At 36.9% G+C, this 24269-nt stretch overlaps 1 protein-coding gene across 2 annotated transcripts; it reads right to left on the bottom strand.

Annotated features, from left to right (window-relative positions):
• Positions 1–1653: 1653 nt before the first annotated feature.
• On the bottom strand, positions 1654–23825 carry Ccnc (cyclin C). 2 transcript variants are annotated; one of them, XM_090338379.1, is made up of 12 exons: positions 23662–23825; positions 19845–19951; positions 18338–18422; positions 17932–18001; positions 13708–13759; positions 11396–11451; positions 10197–10232; positions 9463–9554; positions 8918–8985; positions 5167–5246; positions 3430–3548; positions 1654–1947 (listed from the first exon to the last, which is right to left on the bottom strand). In XM_090338379.1, exons 1-12 carry the CDS (start codon positions 23691–23693, stop codon positions 1893–1895), a joined length of 852 nt encoding a protein of 283 aa, XP_090194505.1. In that variant the 5' UTR covers positions 23694–23825; the 3' UTR covers positions 1654–1892. The 2 variants fall into 2 exon arrangements, with proteins under 2 accessions (XP_090194505.1, XP_090194506.1); XM_090338380.1 differs by lacking the exon at positions 1654–1947 and adding an exon at positions 1954–2561.
• Positions 23826–24269: the final 444 nt, after the last annotated feature.

Raw genomic sequence — 24269 nt, 5'->3', positions numbered from 1 at the left:
CCACAAAAAGAGGTTTTAGGGGGCCAGGATGTAGCTCAGTGGCAAAGCGCTTGCCTAGCAAGTGCAATATGTCCTGGGTTCAATCCCCAGTACAAAAAAAAATGGTTTTGTGGCATAACAAAACTAAGAAATATACATAAATTTAAAGAAAAAAATCATGGTTGATTGTGATAATCTGTTCATCCTACCCAAGCTCAACGTTCTTTTAGACCTAAAGACTTTGTTTTCTTATTTATTACCTTACAATAAGTTTGGGGATGCCATACTAGTCATTGGTTCTGATTTTATACATCTCTTTTCCAGCTCATCTGTGATTAGTCCTAAAGAAGTAAACCCTTTGGTTTTATCTTTGATTACATATAGGAGACTTTTACCTAACACTTAACTGAAGAAAGTCTCAGGCCCGGCACTAATGGCTCACACCCGGCACTAATGGCTCATACCAGTAATCCTAGCTACTCAGGAGGCTGAGATCTGAAGAGAGTGGTTCAAAGCCAGCCTAGGTAGGAAAGTCCATGAGACTCCTATCTCCAATTAAACACCAGAAAAATGGAAGTGGAGCTGTGGCTGAAAGTGGTAGAGCACAAATGTTGAGCAAAAAAGCTCAAGCACAGTACCCAGTCCGAGTTCAAGCGCCATGACTGACCAAAAAAAAGTCTCATAAAATAATAAAGAGAAATTCAAAAGGATGAATTGAAGACATTAGTCCAATAGAGTGGAGATCTCACTTTATTCTTGACGTTTTATACTAGGAAATTAACACTTAATTTAATAATCCATTTTTCACAACTGATTTATAAAAAATCCTTAATTGTACATAAATTTCCTATGACCCCAAGTTTTATTTATCACTCTGCTTCAAGTCTGAAGAAAATGATTAGCTTCCTAAGCTCCACAGACAGCACAGTTCTAGTGATGTAATATTTAGTCTTAGTTTTTAGTCCTACACTCATATAAGAATTAAAAGTTGCCAGTATCTAACTGGCCTAAAACCTGATTATTTTTCTGGATGAAGATAACTAAAAAAACCTGTAACTCCATACAAAGACATAAAAATTAAACTATGGTGTATATATATCTCAGAAAAAAACCCTTTATAGCAGATTTAAAAATGAACATTTGTATTTCAATCTATATTAATAATTACAGGCTTTCAAAATGCCTGTTAACTGTGATTAATCCAAATAACCTTAGGCAGGATTAAAAAAATTTTTTTGCTCAGTCAGCATTTCAAAATGGTTGCAGAATTAACTTTAAAAAAGGTCAGAGTATGCTATACATATTGCACTTTTCTACAAGTCTGGGTTAGTATCTTCTGTGGCAAAATACTAAAACTACTGAATATAAAACATTTTAAAATCAGTAAGTATTTGAATAATCTCCCTGAAATTATCATAATTATCAAAATCTAGGATTTTTAAAGATTTGAATCCTTAAGTACAATTTTAAAGTAAAGGGGAGGAGGAGGGGAAGGACCAAAACCCTCATAGGATTTTTAATGTCCTTTTTTTTTTTTTTGTCTTATTGACCAAAATGGATTTCAAATTAGCTTCATCATGATTCCTTCCTTAATAAAAAAGCTAAAAAGTTTTATTATCAAAATCAAGAAATAATATACTTATTAAAAGCTATTATTTTTGTTATGTCTGTCTGTCTGTCTGTCTGTAGGTCCCCTTGCAGCTCTTCTACACTGTTATAATCAAGAGATTTTAATAAATGATGTACTGGAACCAAATTGGGTAAAGAACAACTTATTTTCCAAAAATAAAATCACTTCCCAACATGCTTGACAGAAGCAAGCTATTCGTTTTCATTTGTGTCCCACTGAAGACATTACTGAAATTGTCCAATGGTTTATTTCCAAGTGCTCCACTAGACTTCTTCGGAATGTTTTAAGATTGGCTGTAGCTAGAGTTCTGAGTTCCATTTGGACCCTGCTCTCCTTCACTGTTCAAATGGGGAAGAAAGAGATTTTATACCAATTAAAAGATTCATTTTCAACACCTGTACACCTACTATCTTCTGAAGTTTATTATTCTGTGGCATCATCATAAGATAAAGACAATCCTGATTACAAGACACAAATGTGGCAAAATTAAAATACAGAAAACTAACATTTGGTTTTATGTTTTTATTCTTCTGTAACTTTTGCCCTAACACATAACAAGCAGTCTAAAAGTTAGTGTCCATTTACACTCAAAAAGTTTAAATTAGTGTATGGGGTTTCATTATTATTACAGGTATCACTCAACATAGAGATTACACCTTTTTTCTGAACAAATTTCCTATGAAATTAAATCTTAACATATAAAATTCTATTTCTACTATTTAGGGAAACCAAAAGTGTTCTTCCAAAAAAGCAAACATACAAACAAAACTGTTGTCTAATGGCATAATAAAATCATATGTCATTACAGCAAATCTTTAAATCAGAAAAACACGGTAATTTCCTAAAGCTGAAAGTACCAGTGACTGTGGCAATAGGATTATTGCCTTATCTTCTCCACCATCATCTTGTAGCTCCAGGCCCTGCCACTAGTGGAGAATCACTCAGGGGATTTCTGTAAAAAACGCATCCAAAGGTAGCTGTTTGAATGACTGCCTTGAACAGCTCCTTGTATAAGTCAAGTATCATTTCCTTCCAAACTGTAACATTAATTAATCAGTTGCAACCTACCAATCTAGCTCAGTGTTATATATAAATTATCTTTCTGGATGACTAAGATGGGAGGTATTTATTTTCCTTCTGCCTTTAGTCACTACCTCAAATGACGTGATACTGAGGGCTGCGAACCACTGAAATAAATGAACAGATCTTATTTAAGACAAGGATAAAAACTTGTTAGCATAGGAAATTTACATTTGGCAAACTCTACGTTACGGTGTGTTATGGGTCACTCAAAAGCCCAAATCCTTTATTATATCAAATCATTAAAATTTTTGAAAACTATGACCGAAATCTGTAAAACATAAGAATAGCCAGCGTGTATGTGGCACAGAATCAAACTGGTACAGAACTTCTCTTTATCCTTGAATTTCATGACCTTGTTTAACTCAGTTCTGTTTAAGTATATGTATAGTATGTGGCTGTATGTTGAGGAATACCTGTAATAGACCTCCGTTACATTAGGAAATACTGCTAATCAGACAATCAGATTAATTTATTTTAAAAAGTAAGACATTCTCTGATGAAGAGGGTGATGTTGATCAAGATGCATTGTATACATAAATGGACATGTTAAAATGAAACCCCCTTGAACAACTTAAGTGATGCTAATGAAAGAAAAGTGACATTCTCAATCTATTAAATCACTTAGAAAAGTATGCATGAATTATGAAGTTCTGGTAGGGAAACATATAAAACAACACAATCTAAGAAACAAAATAATAAATAATTAAATGAAACCATTGACTAAAAATTTAAAATACCTGTTTGGAGGTGGTTTTGGTTTCGGCATCTTACTAAGAATAGTAGCCATTTCTTTTTTCTCATCAAAATTCTTCCACTGCTCATACAGTTTTAAAATAACCCTGATTATTTCCAAAATCTACAAGAAAGTATTTGAAAAGTTTTCAGTAATGAAAATAAGCAACCTATCAGTATAAAAAGTTGGAGTACCAGTCATGGCAGCAAAGGCCTGTTATTCCAGCACTCAAAGCCTGACGTAGAAAAACAGAAAATTAAGGGGCCAATTTGGGCTGTGTAGCAAGAACCTACCTCAAAGAACAAAACATATAAGAACTCTACTATACATCTCCTCCGGAGAACAATAAAAAAGGGAAAAGTTCTATCCTTAAGTATTTAACTTAGATGAGAAGATCTTGATAAATGGAAAGCACTAATTTTCAACACATTGTTATCTTTTTCTCTTACCTGTCATCTTTGAGCATATGTGCTATCAGCCTTAGTTATTTTATTTTTGTTATTCTTATTGTTATTTTCCTATTATTTACAGACACTTTAAAACAAAAATGAAAGCTGGGTGCTGATGGATCACTCTTGTAATCCTAGCTAATCAGGAGGTTGAGATCTGAGGATTGCAGTTAGAAGCAAGCCCAGGCAGACAATTCTGAAAGACTGTTCACTTAACCAGTAAAAATAGCTAGATGGAAGTGGGAAGTATGGCTCAAAATGATAAAGCAACAGTTGTGGGTAAAAAAAACAAAAAAAAAAAACAAGCAAGGGCACAAGGCTCAAGGGTTCAAGCTCTAGTACCAGCATACACACATACTCTCCGTGCCCCCTGCCCCCCCCCCCGCAAAAAAAAAAAAAAGAAAGAAAAAAGAAAGAAACTGAGACAGAAGACCAAGGGGATTTGAGTTTGAGGTCTTCCTGAGCCACCCAGAAAGACTATCTAAAAATTTAAGGAAAAAAAAAAAATACAAAGCAACCAAAGAAACTAAAACATGAAAAACCAAACTGGCAGCTCAGATCTGCCATATTCAGTTCCCAAATTAGCCCTGTCTTTTCTAAAAATAGATCCCATTTTTAATTGATTTTAATTGCTTTCAAAATTTGAGCAGAAAAGGTAGAAGAAAAGGAGTGAGCACTACTTTCTCACAAATAGTCTGATATCTAAGATTCATAGTAGCAATTAGTTTTTACAATAATTTGAGAAGTTAGAGGCTGCTCTGCAACCAATCAAATTAAAAGTTGACCATTATGTTGAATCCTAAACAAACTAAACTTCAGATACATCTCTTCTAATACTGTGGTCAACAGCATGCTAGGTAGACACACTACCACTAAGCCCACCTCCAGGTCCGTTTTGTACACTGGTTTCTGAGGATAGGGTCTCCTATCTAGCCTGGGTACATATCTGGAATCAGCTTATTCTGACTTCCTGTCCCAGCTGAGATGATAGGTATGTATGACCATCTCTATCTTCATTTTGTTGAGAGGGAGTCTTGGATTTTTCTGCGCAGGCTGTTCTGAATTCACTACCTTCCCAATTTTAATTTTCCTAAAGGTATGAAGTACATGCCATCACACCCAATTATAGAATTGAGAAAGAATCTCATAAACTTTTCAGCCTGGGCTAGCAGCCTTAAACCATCTTACTCTCAGTTTCCTTTCAAGTACAGAGGATTACAGGTTTGAATCACCCATGCTCTACCACAATATGAATTTATAAATGTTTACGACAATAGAATCTTAAGGAATACCTTTTCCATATCCACAGAAAGTTCAGCAAACCACTGTCTGGCATCTTTCTGCTGTACAACACAGGCCACGTGTAGGCAAGCTGAAAAATGAGAGAGCTGTTCAAGTTTAACTGCATACATAGTCTTACAACAAGATTTCCTTTTTCTTTTTGTCTTTTTTTTTTTTTTGCCAGTCCTGTGGCTTGAACTCAGGGCTTGGGCACTGTCCTTGGGCATGTACCACTTGAGCCATAGCACCACTTCCAGCTTTTTCTATGTATGCAGTATTGAGGAATCAAACCCAGGTGTATGTTAGGCAAGCACTCTACCACTAGGCTAAACTCCCAGCTCTTTCATAAATTGTGTATTTCCTAATACTCTGTTTGAGTTGTATTTAATAACTATCACTGATTAGCTCATCAATTTAGTGCAGTAAAGACTAAAAAATTAGATTACATTAAAGATCTTGTTCCTCACTGTGCCCCATGACCCCCCCAAAAAAATTACACATAGTATATACGAAGATAGTGGAAGAACCTAAAGACAATAATCTATACCACAATTTTGCCTACAACAATTCCCACTGTTGAGCCTGGCTACCCTAATTCTATCCCAGATTATGAGAGGCATAGTTCCTGATCTGGCTATTTGTATGACTTCACTAAGAATGACAAGCTACCCAAGGAGCTAGATTTTGGCTTGGTGGTAGAGTGCTTGTCTACTTCGCAAGCCCTGTTCCAGTCTCAACATCCCAAACAAAAGAAACAAAACTAAACAAGTGTTTTGACAGATGCCTACAATCCCCGTAGGCCACTCTTGACTACAGAGGGTCCTTGTTTAAAAAAAAAAAAGCACAGAATAAAGCAAACAGTCACCACAATGTCAACTGGCATATTGGTCGCCCCAGGTTAAAAGAATCAACAGCTTAGGCCTAGAAGACATTTAGGGGTCAAAAATGTGAAGTAATAAAAACCAGTACTTCAGGAAGGGAACTTGGCCTAGTATAGAGTGCTTGCCTACCATGCAGGAAGACCCAGGTTCAATTCTCGGTACCATATACATAGAAAAAAGCCATTAGTGGCACTGTGGCTTACATGGTAGATCTCTAGCTCCAAGGACAGTGCTCAGGCCCCAAGTTCAAGCCCCAAGACTGGCAAAAAAAAAAAAAAAAAAAGCAATACTTCACATATTGCAGAAAATGCCAAGCGAGAGGATTCAACTAGTCCTAAACCAGACAGAGGTGATACTAGGAAGATTATGGGAGGGTGTTTAAAAAAAAAAAAAGGAAGAATAGGAGAAAAGAAGAGTACACATATAAACGGTTGAAAAAAAAAAGAGGCTGATGATTTTATCCATTGAGAGGGATAATGAAAGGTTTAATTGGGAGATATTTTCTACATTTTAAAAAAGTTTATTTTGACCAGAAACAGTGTTATGCTTAAAATCCTAGCTATTTAGGAGTTCGAGACCAAGAGGCTGCTGGTTCAAGGCTAGCCTGGACAAAACAATACCAAGAATAAATCTTACTTTATGGCTGACAATTTTTAGCTAAGCCTAATTGTAAGAAGGCCAAAAAAAAAGCAAAAGAAAAGAAAACAACCCACAAAAACAAAACAACATTTAAGAAATAAATAAGCACCTGCAGAAAACTAAAGTTGGATCCTTCTTTGTCACCCAGCACTAGAATTAACTCCAAATGGATCAAAGACCTCGAGGTAAAAGCCAACACACTGAAATCTTTACAAGAAGGAATAGGAGACACATGAGGCCTCCTTGGCACAGGTCGAAACTTTCTTAATAAGGACCAAGAAACCCAACAAATCAGAGAAAGGCTGGGTAAGTGGGACTGCATTAAACTGCAGAGCTTCTGTATGGAAAAGGACATCGCTAGTAAATTAATTAGGAAGCCTACAGAATAGGAGAAGATCTTCACCAACCATACAACCGACAAAGGCCTCATATCTAAAATATATCAACAGCTCAAAAAATTGAATCACTCCAAAACTAATCTCCAAAGTAACAACCATCCCATTAAAAAATGGGCCAAAGACTTAAGAGTCTTCTCTGAAGAAGAAACAAAAATGGCCTATAGACACATGAAGAAATGCTCAACATCTCTGGTCATAAAGGAAATGTAAATCAAAACAACTTTGAGATTCCACCTCACTCCAGTTAGAATGGCCAGGATCAGGAAAACGAATGACAACAGGTGCGGGCGGGGATGTGGCCAGGAGGGATCACTACTACACTGCTGGTGGGAGTGCAAACTTGTTCAACTACTATGGAAAGCAGTATGGCAGTTCCTCAAAAGACTAAACACAGAGCTCCCCTATGACCCAGCAATTCCACTACTTGGCATTTACCCAATTATCCAGAAACAAGGGCATACTAAATCCACCAGCACAACAATGTTCATTTCAGCACTATTCACCATAGCAAAGATATGGAACCAACCCAGATGTCCCTCAGTTGATGATTGCATCAAAAAAATATGGTATTTATGCACAATGGAATTCTATGCTGCTGTGAAAAAGAATGCCATTGCCCCATTTGTAAGGAAATGGAAAGATTTAGAAAAAATCATATTAAGTGAAGTAAGCTAGACTCAAAGGAACATAGGCCCAATAGTCTTCCCTCATTTGTAATAATCAGTAGAAACCTTGGGCTCTCCTAGCAGAGATTTACAATAGAACAAAATCTAGAGACATTAGGCCAAATAGTGTGACACTAAATGATAGGACCTCCAGGATATAGAAAGAAAAGCCATATAATGAGTGACTGTTGTTCTTAATGTACTATGTTCTCTCTCATCTCTTTTGCCATCCCTTAGTTATCTCATATTGTTACAATTTTTCACCTTGTTATCTGATATATTTTATAGGTGCTTAATTGGTTATTTGAAATTGGATAGGGAACGGGGGAAATCAAGGTAAGTGGGAGGAGGGTGGAGGAAAATAGGGACCATGTCATGAGAAAGGGTATCAATGTTTGTGAAGTTATGCACCTTCTATCTGGTGAATATAATGTAACCCTTCTATTAATCACAATAAAAAAATTAATAAAAAAAAGAAAGGAAAAAAGAAAGTCTGTCCTAGCAAAAGAAAAGGAAAGTTAAATAAGGGAGAAAGTTCATCAAGTTGTGAAAATCAACAGAAGGAAAAAAAAGGAACAGAAACTAAGAAGTATCTAGAAAACAATGGGAGATTTGTATGCTATAAGCTATCTCAGGTAACTCTTCAAACAATTCAATTAGGATCTGCTCCCCTCTATTTCACAATTAGGTAATCAAAGTTGTAAAAGTCAGGTGATTTCCCCACACTGTAAAGTAAGTCAAGTCTAAAGAGAAGATGATCTGCCTCCATAGACTATTCTAACTCATTACTGCCTTCCATACATAGAAGCTAACTTTTCCATACATAGGAGCTAACTTTTCCCCTTGCTTGACAGCCAGAATCACTTTTGCTTCTTTACTCAATCTGGTCTGGAAATTAAAAAAAAGAAATCTAGTTGTTTTATAAGAGAATATTAACAATTTCTTTTCCCTTTCAACAAAATGTTCTATTTTTTTAAAAATTGGCTAAAATTAATTTATATAATACAATAATCCTGACTTGTAACAGTTGAAATTCGTATTATTTAATGTTCACATGCAAAGATTAGTCTATTACTTCATGGAACATAAAAACATGAAGCACAATAGAGTGAAATTTATTTCAGGATGATCCAAATTGGTTTCTAACAACTTTAATAAAGGGATATCACACTTACATACCTAGAGCTATCATGAAAGGAGGATACAGCAGGCAAAGATCCGTTCTGTAGGTATCATTCACTATTCTCCTATAGAAATGTAAATCATATATTAATGAAAGCAGAATTATGTTGTTTTCCTCCCAGACAGGGGTAGATTTCCTATGTTTATGCCTACTTATTTCTCTTTTTTATTACTGAACAAAGAAATAAAGATTAAAACACCAATGTAAAGGATAGATGCACATGTCAACAAGGGAATACTCAATTTTGAAAACTCTTAATAAATTATATAAAATAATACCATCAAAAATGCATGCTAAAGACAAATTCACTCATAATTTTTGCTTATTTTTTCACCCAAAATTTTAGCAGGTAATAGTCACCAAACAGATCACTTAAATAATTATCACTAGCATTAATACCATTATGTCCATTAAAACTTAAATCTCTTGCTTAATACAAAGTATCTCACAAAACTGGTTTAATAATTGAATTTCACATTTAGTAACCAGTTTCCCTACCTACAAACACAGTACACTATTAATAAACTTCTGTTCTAATTACCATGCAAGGGGAAGCAACATGTCTTCTTGGCCCATGTCCTGCACATACTGGAGCAAAGGTCTATAAGGATGGTACACTATCAAGCAACAATCCTAGAAACAGTTAAAAACATGTGTAAAAGCAGATTTATTACAACACAAAAAAGATATTACCCGAATGATTTGTAATTATGTATTTCAAAATGTTACTTCTCTAACTCATTCTTGCTTTCCTCTTATTCTCTTAAACACACTTATTCTCTCAAGCAAGGGCTGTTTACAGCCCTGAACTCTACTGCATCAGTAAAGGCAATTCTTTCTCTGGAATATACCTTGGTAAATCTGTCGGTAGTCAGTCAGCATCCATTCATTCCCTTAGAGATTCACAGTGTCACATCTGTATTACACTGAGACCTCATTAGTCTAAAAATCCTAATTCCCAACTGGAAGAGCAGAATCCTGCCAAAGACATGTTTACCTTCAAATAACACTGCACACGCACAGACTGTGCAATAATTTACAGTGGTTTGATGCTCTGACTTGTTTACATATTATCCTCTCATTACAGGTACTACAAAACAATATTCTCAACTTCAGAAAAGAAACAGGTGATGATGTTACTAGATGCTTCAATTTCACCACATATCACCTGGATGGTTTAAAAATGTACCTCCCTACAAATCACTTCATTAAATTATTCCTGGCTTTATTAAACATAATAAATTTTACTTCATTACAGGAAAGAAACACACTCACCATAAGTTCTAGTAGATAGAATTCACATTCTAATATCTGATTAAAAAAAAAATCAACAGTCAACAAGAAGCCTAATTACCAGTCTGCTTAGCTTAAAATAACATATAGACATTTTAGTAATGTATTGCATATTCTTACATTACATAAACACAATAGCTTAGAATGAGCATACACAACAAAAAATACTTTACTACTATATAGTTAACATAATTACAATTATAAAACATTTAAACACTTATAAGGAAAATTCCTTTTTTTGGTGCTGGGATTAAAGCTATCACATAGAGCATACCGTCTGTCGCTAAGCGACTCCCCAGCCCCAGCATTCTTTTTACTCACTTTTATTTAAATATCTTACAGGCTGGGTGGGTATGTGGCTCAAGACATAATGGTACCTTCACCACCCAATCATGAGATCCTAAGTACAAACCCCAAACAAAAGAGAAAAACAACAAAACCTTCATGTTTTTCAATATACTTTCATACAACAAATGTAGAATGCAATTGCTCTATAAATAAGAAATTTTCAATTTAGGTAGAATAACCAAATCCTTTGCAACATGAAAAAAAGGGGCATACTTAGCAAACTGTTGATAGAAACTCATCTTATAAAACAATGTTAACTACTAAAACCATTATGAGTTCATCCTGTTCCATTATAGTAGTGTTCAACCCCAGATATATATTAATGTCACCTAGAAGCTTATGGAAAATACGAATGCCAGGGCTTCCAAGTCTAAGAATTAATTGCTTAATGTGGAATATTATTAGTACGTTTTCAGGGGACATTTGAGGTAGTTCACACCTGTAATACCACAATTCAAGGTCAGTCCAGGCAAAGTTGGTGAGGCTATATCTCAGCAGAGAAGCTGGGCATGCACCTGTCATCCCTGCCACAGTGGAGGCTGGGGAGGACGACTGCAGTTCAGTTTGGTCTGGGAAAAAATGGTGAGACTTTATCCAAAGAATAACTAAAGCCAAAAAGGGCTTGGAACATAGCAAGAGGCAGAGTACTTGACAAGGTGATTAAATGGCAGCACAATTACTATGATATATTCTTTAAAAATTAATAATTTTGAAGGCATGGTGCTTTAATTTACTATATATATATTTCTGAAATATTTGGAATTTCTAACATACATTTATTTCTATCAAATAGAGCTACTTTACAAATGATTTATTTTATATAATATACTTACATGATTCATCTTATAAGGGAATTCTTTTGGGAAGGCATATGAAAATCTAGTTTTCACTGCAGACAAAAAAAAAAACAGTAACTAAAAAAATGTCAAAGTAAATTAACTCGCAATTCCTTTATCACAATAGAGAATATTAGAGTATGGCTGCAAATTGTTCAGTAGGGACTGCTGATAGTGCTGAGGAATTTTCATTGTTTCTTTATATTTTAAAATGATTTTTAAGTATAGATAATGAAGTACAAAGGAGTTACCATTCAACAGTTTATGAATGCAATGCATCTCAAATGATGTCACCCTTTATCTCTATATCTTTGTTTCCAGAGAAGTCCTATGCTCTGACACATACCATAATTTGAGGCTCAATTTTACACTTTATATTAAAGGGTTCTGCTGCTGTATGCAAAATAAATTAAAAGACTGAAAAAAAATCCACTGACTTTTTCATCATGTAAATCATTCTAGTCCTAGAATGATACCCTTCTCTTCTCTGTAGTTCAGTTCAGAAGGGGCGTGGGAATTGCACATGAGTTTACACTTGTTATATAAACTAAATGGCGTTTTCAAATGCTATATAGGCGTGTAAAAAGGAAAGGAAGGAGGGACAAAGGGAAAAAAGGAGGAAAAGAGAAAGGGAAGGATCTATCTTTTTTCTGTTGCAGGAATTCGGCTAAGACACTACCATCACACATATCTTCAGACTCAGTTTGGCTATAAGTTTTCCAGACTTTCCCTGCTGCTGATAATCAGCACTTTTAAGTAGTACTAAGCTACTTTAAAGGTGCCTCCTACTGGAACAGGTCTGATGAGAGTCGGGTTATGGATTCTTGAAAGGAAGACTAAAGAAGTACCACTTTCATAATTAACACACCAAAGGTACCCACTATTAATGTATTTTATCATCACTGCTACTGATCTTGATCATCTGGCTGAGTGAGGAGTGTCTGTCAGGATTTCTCCACTACAGTTTCTTCTTTTCTCCTTTTCCATAACATATACATCTGCAGGAAGTTCCTATATACAGTCAATACTTTAGAAGTAGGGATTAGTCCTAGTCAAGAGTAGCTATGCACATCATTTATCATTTGGCATTCTTTTTTTTATTGTTGGTTTGAGATTAGGATTTGAACTCAGTACCTGAGCTTCCACTCACTGGCTAGTATTCTACCAACTGATCCGTATCTCACATCCTCGTTTGGATTTGGTATACATGGAAAATATTGGACTAGATTATTATGTACCTCTCAAAAAAGGATGATGACCTCAAAATATAAAAATCACTCAGCTTGGTTCACAAAACACAGAATGGTCTCTCTTGTGTAGATCACAGAAATAATTTTAAAGGTCTGTATGATCTCTTGTCAGATAATGTCTTTTTGCTTAATCTAAAAAGACAGAGCATACCATAATATTAGAAACCTGTGTACAGTAGTTCTACAATTGTTATTATATAATGTTACTTCCATTTACACCTTGATTCATATACAGCTAAACTTCAGCTCTTTACATAAACACTCAGGACCAAGCAATTTGCTCAAGGTTATACAACTGATTAGGGACAAAGCACAATTAACAAGAAACACAACTGAGGCTGAAAGTCAGCGTAGTGACTACACAGCCAGAATTTTTTCCTATGTAACATTTTTTCAATTTGGAGGTATGAAAGTTCACGATTTTCATTAAATACACACATTACAGTTGCTAAAGAAATAAGTTGAATCTAGCCCAAAGAATAATGGCTAGTATCTATAAAACAATAAAATCAGGAAATGAGTGTTTTCAGTCCTTATAAAACTAAGAACCATTGAGGCAATGTTTTGAGCTTGATCATTACCACTCACTTTTAAAATTACAAATACTGCCTTTTGAAATTATTTATCAAAATGAGTAGAAACACATTTTGGGGGTTGGGTAAAGGGAGGGCATAGAAATGGAGGGAAGAATGGTAAGCAAGTGTAGCCATAGCCAATGCATATTAATAAATGAACTACATAACTTGAGGGTAGGGACAGGAGGGGGACAATGAAGGAAGAGGTGACAATAACCAAGAAGCATTGTACTCATAACTTGACTTACAGAATTGTAAACTTCTTTGTACAACCACTTAATGATTCTTAAAAAAGTTATCATCTTAGACATGATTAACAACTTTTTAAACTTATTTTTGTCACGTATGCTAGTTAGTAATAAAGCTATTCTTGGGAGATGTAACAAACTCAACTACGTGTGTCTTATAAACTACAAGGGATCTAGGTACCATGGAGCTTTCCTTAGACTGCAGGGTTAAAGCAGAGCATTATTTTTGCACTTACATACAGAAGTAGCAGCAGCAATCAACCTTGTATTTGAAACCACTCCAAATTCCTAGATAAAGAAAAGTAAATGTGTTCAGACACACAAAATTTAATCCAAAAACATGAGGTCTATTCAAGAGTATTTGCAAATTCCCTTCTTATATATAGCCTTCAGCTTCTAACTGAGGTTTGAAATGTTTAAAATTCTAAATTTATTATTCCTTAAAATTTTCACAATTTACCTTCATGCTGGTGATTCGTGCCTAATTATAATCTTGAGGATTTGCAGTTTGGAGTTGGCCCAAGCAAAAAAAGTTCATGAGACAACATCTCAATCAGCATCCAGGCATCATGGAGTGTACCTATTATCCCAGCTCCCGCAGGGGCTGAGACTGGGAGAATAATGGGTCTACATAGCCCAGACAAAAACGTTCTTGACAGCCCAATTTCAACAGAAAAAAAAATGGTCATGGTGCAAACTAGATACATAAGGTCATATAGGATGAGGCTAAATGAAAGGATCTCCAAAACAAAAGAGCTTTATCTTATATGATTATTGTTCTTAATGTACTATGCTATTTCTCTTTTGTTCCCCTTTGGTTAATCTCATATTGTTACTGTATCTGATTTTGTTACCTGGTTTATTTATTTGAAATAAGAAAGGGAAGGGGAAAAACAAGATGATTCTGAGGGGGTGGGGAGAGAAATGGGCACAAAACCATGAGAAGGGGTATCAATGTGTGAAAAGTAATGCACCTACTATGTGGCGAATGTAACCATAACCCCTCTATACAACTAAAAAAATTTTTTAAAAATTGGACATGGAGTTTCAAACCTATCATCTTAGTTACAACAAGTCACAAATACAATTGCAGTGTAGGCTAGATGTAAAGCAAAAAGATCTGGAGGTGTGGCTCAGTGCCACATCCTAGCACTGTAAAGCCTTAAGCTCAAACTCCTGTACCAACCCACAAACTAAGACAAAATTTTAAATAATTACAGTATTAATCTCAAGAAAAGGTACCAAATTAGAAACCAATTCCTAAAGTCACAATGCCAGTTTCCAAGAAAACATTTAAATTCTACACTCACCCATAAGAAGTAGTATTAAGTATGCATTCTATCCAATGGAACTGGGACTAATGAACAGATATTTACTAAAAACATATCTAATGTCTGAATAAGATCAACTTTGACATTACTTAGAAGACTATACAAATATCTATTATCTTTTTCTGGTAGAGAAAAATAAGAACATAGGATAAGGCTTCTAAAGTTAGTTGTCCTTTCCTCTTTCAACCCAATCATATTACCACTGCCTATTATTGGAATTTATCAAGTGATCTGCTTTACATATACTGTACCATTTAATTTCACATAAAGCCCATTAGGATTTCTAAAGCCTTCATTTTAAAGAGGAAAAAAAAAAAATCAAGAATTGGTTCCTTAACCAGCAAAAAAAAAACAAAAAAACTTCACACAAATGCAACCTACCATCCTTTGTAGGTACAATATAAATGTGTACTTATACTTACATTTCCAACCCTGGCAAGTGAAAATAAAAATGTAAGTCTGAGATATATTACTAAAACACCATTTATATACAACTTCCATAGTTGGTTAAAACGGGTTTGGTCAGATTAAGAAAAAAAAACCAATAATGCTATAATTTAATCCAAAAAGATATACAGTACATTCCCCAAAATATTTTTTTTTGTCAATTGTGGGACTTGAACTCTGGGCCTTAACATTGTCCCTGAGCTCTTCAGCTCAAGGCTACTGCTCTACCACTCAAACCACAGTGCCACTTTTGGTTTTCTGGTAATTAATTGGAGATAAGAGTCTCACAGACTTTTTAGTGCCATAGAACTTTGATCCTCAGATCTCAGCCTCCTGAGTAGCTAGTATTACAGGAGTGAGCCACCACACCCAGCCCAAATAATTTTTTATCCAGGTCACAATGATGCTCAACCACTTGAGCAGTGCTTCTAGTTCTAAATAATTACTTATCAAAAGAATGTATCAAGTACTGGGTTGTATTTCTCAGTATCACATAAACATAAACAAAAAGCCAGAAACAGTGCTGTGTGTGGCTCAAATGGTAGAGTGCTAGCCTCAAGCAAAAGAAGCTCAGACAGTGCTTAGGCCCTGAGTTCAATCCCAAGGACTGGCAAAAGAAAAAAAAAAAAGTGAGCCAGAGCTGGTGGCTCACACCTGTAATCCCTGCTATTCAGGTGGCTAAGATCTGAGGACTGCAGTTCAAAACCAGACCAGGTAGGAAAGTCTGTGAGACTCATATCTCCAATAAACCATAAAAAAATTGGAAGTGATGCTGTGGATCAAAGTGTTACAGCATTAGCCTTGACCAAAAGGTTATTTACTTGAAAAGTAAATACTTAAAATACTTCTTTATGAGCCCTGGAAGCTCATGCCTATAACCCTAGCTACTCTGGAAGCTGAGATCTGAGTATCATGATCCCATGTCACCAGGGGCAGCAAAATCAGTGACTTTTACCTCCAATTAACTACCAGCTCAAAGTGACAGAGTGATAGCCTAAGCAAAAAGTGCTCAGGGACAAGTACCCTGGCCCTGAGGGTAAGCCCCATGACTACCCAAAAAAGGCAAAACCCCCACCAACTTCTCATTAGAACCTTAAATGTTAGAAAGCTTTTCTTAATATTATTTCTAATAAAGTCAATTATCATTTAGGTAGTAATCTATTCCTAAACAATAGCTAAAACAAAACTAAATTAAGGTTTTGTTAATACTAAAGGCCACATGGATTAGTTGTACAAAACACCCAGTTTTCATAGTCTGCTACTGTCTTGGGTTTAGCTGAGCGTTGAGCTGCCAAAAAAAATACTAAAAAGTGCCAGGTGCAGGTAGCTGACACCTGTAATCCTAGCTACTCTAGAGGCTGAGAATGTGAGGCTCATACCCTAAGTCAGCCCTAGCAGGGAAGTCCAGTAGACACTTACCTCAAATTAACCACCAAAAGCCTCCAGCACAAAAACTCAGGGACAGCGCCCATGCCCTGAGTTCAAGCCCCAAGCAAAAAAAAAGAAAAAAGAAACCTGAAAAGGTACATAAGCTGAACAGAAAATTTCAGCTTCAGCTCCAAGTTTTTAACATCTTCCCATCACTCCATTTTTCTACTCTCCCTATACAACACTGCTAAAATCTCTTGCAACTCATCATTCTTTTTGCTTTTCTTATGGCCTGTTAGGAAACAGAATAGGAAAGGATAGTAGGAAATAAACATATGAGTTATGACAGAGGAGCTGCCTTATTTGGGTGGTCGTGGGGCTTGAACTCAGGGTTACAGTGCTGTCCCTGAGCTCTTTTTGCTCAAGCTAGCACTCTACCACTATGAGCTGATAGTTAATTAAAGATAAAAGTCACACAGATTTTTATCAGGATATGATAGAGGAGCTGAGGCAATTGAATGGCTATAACTTAATGTCAACCAACACCCAAAAGGCAGTTAAGCTAAGCATCACTCATAAGATTAGGAGACAGAACTCTCAGGGTTCAAATACAAGGTGTGGTACTTACTATGTAAATGACCTTAAGCAAGCTATTCATCTCTCTTTGCCTAAGTTTCCTCACTTATAAAATGTGGATACTACTACTATAAACTCAACAGTTTGTTAGCAGGAATCAGTTATTAAAGACTTAGAAACACTTTATAAGCTCGGCACTGGTGGCTCATGCCTGTAATCCTAGCTCAAGAGGCTAAGAGTGGAGGATCCCAGTTCTAAGCCAGTCTGGGCCGGAAAGTCCCCGAGACTCTTATCTCCAATCAAGTACCAAGAAAAAAAAAAGAAGCCAGAAGTGGTGCTATGGCTCAAGTGGCAGAGTGCTAGCCTTGAATAAAAGAAGCATCCAGACCCAGAGTTTAAGCCCTAAGATCAGCAAAAAAAAAAAAAGGAAAGAATGAAAGAAAGAAAAGGCACTTCACTCATAGTTAAGTATCACGTTTACATGCTTATTAAGTAAATATTTAAAAGCATGTATAAAATACATTTTTGCTTTTTCAATTATTTTATGTGATTATCATCTATCATTGTCCTTACATAGGCAATATTAAATATGTAAGTTTTTTGTCAGTTACTTGTGGTTTGAGTATTGTCCTGGAGCCCTTTTGCTCCACCCATTTTTGAGCACTCTACCATTTTGAGCCACAGTGCCAACTTCTTAACCGACATATATTTGATGTAAAACAGAAAACTATTTTATACCTCTACTTTAGATGCCAAAAACACACATGTAGGAGCCATTAACACAGGATCTATACTTTTCAGAGAATACCTAAAATATGACAAAAAGCAAAGTTAAAACATTACAATTTAGAACATACACTGGTAGAAAAAGCACAGTAACTATGGCAAATAAACACTTCGTTTATACTAAGGTTTGTCAATATAGAAAAACATTTCAAAGCCAGCTATTGCAGGAAAACCCATGAGACTCATCTCTAATTAACCACCATCTCTAATTAACTAAGTAGTGTGCTAGTCTTGAGCTGAAGAGATCAAGGACAGCGCCCAGGCCCAGAGTTCAAGCCCCACAACTGACTATGACCACAGAAAAGAAAAAAACGTTTCAAAGAGATAGAACACAGTCCTCCAAATGAAACAGCCTTACCTGGCATAGAATCTCTTGAAATAAACGGTAGCAGTAGCAATAACTTGTTGCCTTAATTTAAGATGTTCACCTAATGCTTGGATAACTAAAAGGAAAATAATCAAGTTTTAAATATTTTATCTGGCATTATGGCAATAATGTTAACTTTTAACAATAATCTCCCCAAGTTTAAAACATGAGTGCATTCATTTTTAACAATGGGACAAACCTGCTATAAAACTCTAATTCATAGTGATTTAGTACTAAGAATTTGCCAAAACAGTACAGAGAAAAGAAAAAGTGCCCCCAAACAGAAGTTATTCTTTTAGTAACAAAACTGAATGATATATAGTTCCCTCTACTATCTAAATATTTTTAATGATTTTCACACTATATTTAGTATAAAAAGAAAACATTAGATATCCGCCTTAATTAGCTATAATTTTATAAAGACAAAAATCAATAATAAGCCTTCAAAAACAACAGTTAAGTTTGCAGATGAGTTATTGAGATTAGAAAAATTGAAGCTGGGCGCGGTAGCTCACGCCTGTAATCCTAGCTACTCAAGAGGCTAAGTAAGATCTGAGGAACGAGGTTCAAAACCAGCCTGGGCACTAAAAAGTCCTTGAACGGGGGGAGGGTAATGGGTACCAAGACATGTAAAAGGGTATCAATGTATGTGAATTAATGCACCTTCTATCTGGCAAATATCATGTAACCCTTTTACTAATTACAATAAAAAAATAAATAAATAAAAAGTCCTTGAGCCTCTTATCTCCAAAAAACAAGAAGTGGCACCTGTGGCTCAAGGGGTAGGGCAGTAGCCTTGAGCTAAAGAGCTCAGAGACAGCGCCCCAGGCCCGGAGTTCAAGTCCCATGACTGACCCAAAAAAAAAAAAAAAAGATTAGAAAAATTGTATGACAAAATAATCCCATGGCAGACTAACAGTTTGTGGCCAAATCCTTTTCCCACAGTAGAAAAATTCTCTAAAGGGGGCCGGGAGTTTGGCCTAGTGGTTAAAGTGCTTGCCTAGCATGCATGAAGACCCGGGTTCGATACCTCGGTACCACATACATAGAAAAAAGCCGGAAGTGGTGCTGAGGCTCAAGTGGTAGAGCTCTAGACTTGAGAAAGTCCAAGGCCAGTATTCAGGCCCTGAGCTCAAGCCCAGGACTGGCAAAAAAAAAAAAAAAAAAAGAAAAATTCTCTAAGGTAAAAACGTCTGCTAGAAGATGTCAACTTTAAAGAATCACTTATTCTCAGAGTATATTTTTTTACCCAACTTTAAACTGGTTGTATTATAAATGCTTGGTAAAATTAGCTACCACTGTCAAATTATCTTTGATAAATAAACAGCTTTATTCAGATTATCCAGAGTAATAAAATGACAGATGAATACACTGTAAAACAAAAACAGTATCTGCATAAATAAAAAATGGTAATTTTAAAATGACAAAAATTTTTAGGTTCATAAAAAGTAATCAATTATATACTACTTCAATCAACAACAACCAAAAAACAGGTTACCATTTGTAAAAAATATTTGTAACTTCCAATACTCTTCTTCTGAGAGAAATTTTAAATCCTTTTGGCGCTCTTTCAAGAGATCTTGTTTATCCAAAATCCATTGTAAACTGAAAGTAAAAATGTAAAGTTATGTTACAGAAAAATGAATGTCACAGAAAACATGAAAGCTGAACAAACAGTTCATATTCTAAGATGTATAGGTTTAAGAAGTAACCATACAAGGCAATACTGGAGATGTAGCTGGGGATATAGCTTAGTGGCGGAGCACTTGCCCACCATGTGCAAGACCCTGGCCTGGATTAGAATTTCAGCCCCACCACCAAACAAAACAAAACAACTATTTCTCACGCTTCTTAAAATGTGGATTATTAATGAGAATTAGCTCACTAATTGAATATGGCCCTGAAGATCTTTCCACTCTAAACTTCAGAAACAGTAACTTCTTGTATTTTATTTTAATAGCATGTTTACCTTTCCTTAAAGGTAAGCAAGGCATAGTGGTACATGCCTGTAATCTCAGCTACTAGGGAGACTAAAGGAGATCATGAGCTTGAAGCCAGCTGGAGCTACCAAGACTATGCCCAAGACCCTGGGGTTCATGACCAGTACCACAAAAACAATGAATAAACAACAACAAAATCCCTAACAACAAGAAAGTTTAAATGTGAGGCTGCAAATTTGGCTTACTGGTAGAGTGCTTGCCTAGCATACATGATTTTTGATTCCTCAGTACAACATACACAGAAAATGTCGGGAGTGGCACTGTGGAACAAGCGGCATAACTAGCCTGGAGAAAAAAAAAAAGTGTCTAAGGACAATGCTCAGGCCCTGAGTTTAAGCCCCAGGACTGGCAAAAGAAGAAAGCAGCAGCAGGAACAGCAGCAGCGGAGGCTGTGGCGGGGGCAGGAGGAAGAGGAAGTGGCACTTTGGCAAGGGTTAAAACGCTATCCTTGAACACAGTGAGGCTCAGGGACAGTGCCCAAGCCGAGTTTAAGACCCAGAACCAGGGAGGAAAATATTCTGCAAGCTTTACTATTTCTGGATACTTTAATTTTTTATTTAAATGGACCATCATTTATATTGCTATATACGGAAAGGCTTTCTCTTCTTTCTGAAACTTCACCCAAATTTACCAATCTCCTTCAAAGTTACTTTCTTGGGCCAGGAGTTTGGCCTAGTGGTAGAGTGCTTGTCTAGCATGCACAAAGACCCATGTTCGATTCCTCGGTACCACATATATAGAAAAAAGCCAGAACTGGTGCTGGGGCTCAAGTGGTAGAGCTCTAGCCTTGAGAAAGTCCAAGGACAGTGCTCAGGCCCTTTTTTATTATCCAAAAAGAAATGTACTCATACCTGACTTAAATAATTGTAACCACTCTATACATCACCTTCATAATAACAATTTTTTAAGTTATTTTCTTTTAGTTGCCAATGTGTTTGTAGCTTATTTTGATACAAGGATAATATTCACCTAAATGCTTTGCCAAATGTTACTAAAGTACTGATATTTAATTTCAATGTATATACTCCTATGCCCTTATGACGTAAAAGCATAAAATATTAAGAAAGCTTTCTATTTCAAAGCTTTCTATTGCTATTTGGTTACAATTATTCTTAGATTTGACCTATAGAATCATCCTACCAAAAAAGGAAAAAAATGGGGGCCATCTTACAATACTAAAATCAAACTTCATATATTAAAATGTGTTCCACCAAAGAGTTTTAAGACTTTCTTCCTATTCATCTTATTCTGCTTCATCTGATTCTTTAATATGTAATGTCCTAATATTCACTTAAAAGAAAGCATTTAGTCTCAGTTTATAAAACTTCTTTGCTCAGTGATTTTAACTCTATATACTTTGTGTGTATGTATGGCTTAAACTTAGGACTTCACTTTCTGCTCACAGCTGGTGCTTTACCACTCTAGAACTTTTTATTTTTTCTGCTTTATTGTAATTAAAGAGTCTGAAGGCCTTTTCTCCCTGGCTTCTTCTCTGCTTTCTGAGTAGCTAGGATTACTGGCATGAATCACTGATACCCAGCTAATTTTGCCTTTAATCACACACATACACACACCCCTCAATCAATTCTACTAATATCAGAAACACATCAAAAATCACCTTAAATTTCCCAACTTTTTAGTGTCAGTTACGATGTTTTTTTATGCTAAGGATGCATAGTATTTCCATTTCATTTTTCCATTTCATCTTTCTCCAAGCAACAAATAATTAGCTGTAAAGTTTCCAAAGGATTCCATCTTCCTGAAATCATTTTCTCATAGGAGAAATTAACAATCTTTAGAAAATTGTTTTACAAGTTTAATGTTGCTTTATTCTTCATGCAAAGATCTAAAAAGTTAATAGGAACTGATCCTATCTATATCCAGAAAAATTTACAATTATCAATGATCCTACCACTAAGAAATGATTAATATTAAGGTAACCTCTTTAACGAGTCCTGTACATCTTTCAGCAATACAATGGAAAGCTTACTCAGTGTTTAACCAACCCCCATCTTACTTCCTGCTTAAACAAATATACTTAAGTTTTTTTTTAAATTATGCCAGCTGGTCACTGACAGAAACAAAATTTTACTAATGAAAATGGTAGCAACGTACAAAGTACACTTTTTGCCAGTCCTGGAGCTTGAACTCGGGGCCTGGGCACTGTCCTTGAACACTTTTTGCTCAAAGCCAGTACTCGGCCAGTGCTCCGCCACATGAGCCACAGCGCAACTTCCAGCTTTTTCTATGTATATGTACGGAGGAATCAAACTTGGGGGTCGTCCATGGTGGAGTGGTGAGCACTCTACCACTTACATTTCTTTTCCCTTATTCAATACATTTCTTTTTCTTTAATTATATTTTTAGTATCTTTAGGAAGTTACCATTCAACAAGCCAGTTTGTAAGTACAAGGTAATCGTTATAATCTCTTTCATCATCCTCCCCTAAAAAATACACTTATTTGTTTAGTTTTTTGTGCTGATGCTAGGGCTTTAACTCAGGTCAGGAGGCTGCCATTCTGCTCTTGTGCTCAAGGCTGATGCTCTACTACTTGAGCCACACCTCACTTTCGGCTTCTTGATGGTTTACTGGAGATAGGTGTCTCACAAACTCAAGCTGGGCTCGGATCGTTCACGATCCTTGGATCCCAGCCTCCTGAGTTGAGGCTGGTACTGAGGCTGGGATTACCGGCATTCAGTCACCAGCGCCCCGGTGAAAATACACTTTTAAAACAAACGAGGAGGCAGAGATAATGAATGGCTAAAACCTTGAGGGCATGGGACCTATATTTTATCAACCTAAAATTCCAACTAGGCATAAATAAAGCAGAGTCAGAAAACGATGGGGAGATTAAAACAAAACAAGCTCGACACATTCCTTGGATTATTAATCTAAACACACAAGTGCGAAAGAAGGGATCAGCCGTGCCGTTTCTCCGATCAAATCCAAGGCAAAAACCATCCATAAACCTGCCCCAAACAGGCAGGCAGCCTCCCAGCCCCGCCCAGAGCCAGGCTTCCAGCACCAGTTCCCAGGGCGCCTCATCCCACAGGCCTAGCCAAGCCCAGAACCCGCCAACCAACCTCCCTTCCCCGGTCCTCCTCGCCACCACACCACCCGCCAAAACCCTGCGGGGAGAGGAAGTCACCGCTCTCCCCCACCCCAGCCCCAGCCCCTCTGGCTTCCGGTTTGCTACGGGACCGGGGCCCTGGATCCCCGCCCGGGGAAGTCGCAGGCCCCAGCCTCAAACCCCCCATCCCCTGCCTTCCACCAGCAGGAACCGGCCTCGGGTGCAACCCTGGAGGATCACTTACTAATGGGAGCTCTGCCAAAAGTTCCCTGCCATGGAATACAGCTCTCCCTGATGAAACAGCACCAGCCGGCGAAGCGGCCCGCGGAGCGACCATAGACGCGACCGGCCTGGCGACCGCGCTCCGGGATCTGAATTGCTGCGCTGAGCTCCCGGGCCGCGACAGGAAGAGGAGGGCACCCTGGCCTCCCTGTCCCCGGCAAGCAACGCTGCACTGTGCAAAGCCGTTCCTAGGTACAAAAGTTCCGGCCCGCCCCGCGGTAGCCAAGGAAGCTTGGGCGAGGATGCTGCTGCACTCCATAGACGTGCTGGCCCGGGACACCGGAACTAGTTCTCGCCGGGGATGCTGGTGCGGCGCACAGTCTCGCGACATGACTGGCCGTCTGAGCCCCAGGTCCACACAATGCTTCTCCTCTAGGTGGGTGTCGTGGGAGAAACGCCCCACGGGAGTACCTGTGCCACCCTCCAGGCTCCAGAGATCATCACTGTCATTTACTGTCCTGAGACTATATGTGTTCATATATACACACATATACTTGTTCATAAGTAGCTACATATATGCATGCACATACATACATGGACAGCACGTGGGCACAGTATATGTATGCATAT

Source organism: Megascapheus bottae, chromosome 8 (genome assembly GCF_031878675.1).
Source record: "Megascapheus bottae isolate mThoBot1 chromosome 8, mThoBot2.hap1, whole genome shotgun sequence".
Classification (NCBI taxonomy): Eukaryota; Metazoa; Chordata; class Mammalia; order Rodentia; family Geomyidae; genus Megascapheus; species Megascapheus bottae.
Note: the sequence above shows the minus strand (reverse complement) of the source record. Positions and strands in the feature narration are given on the sequence as shown.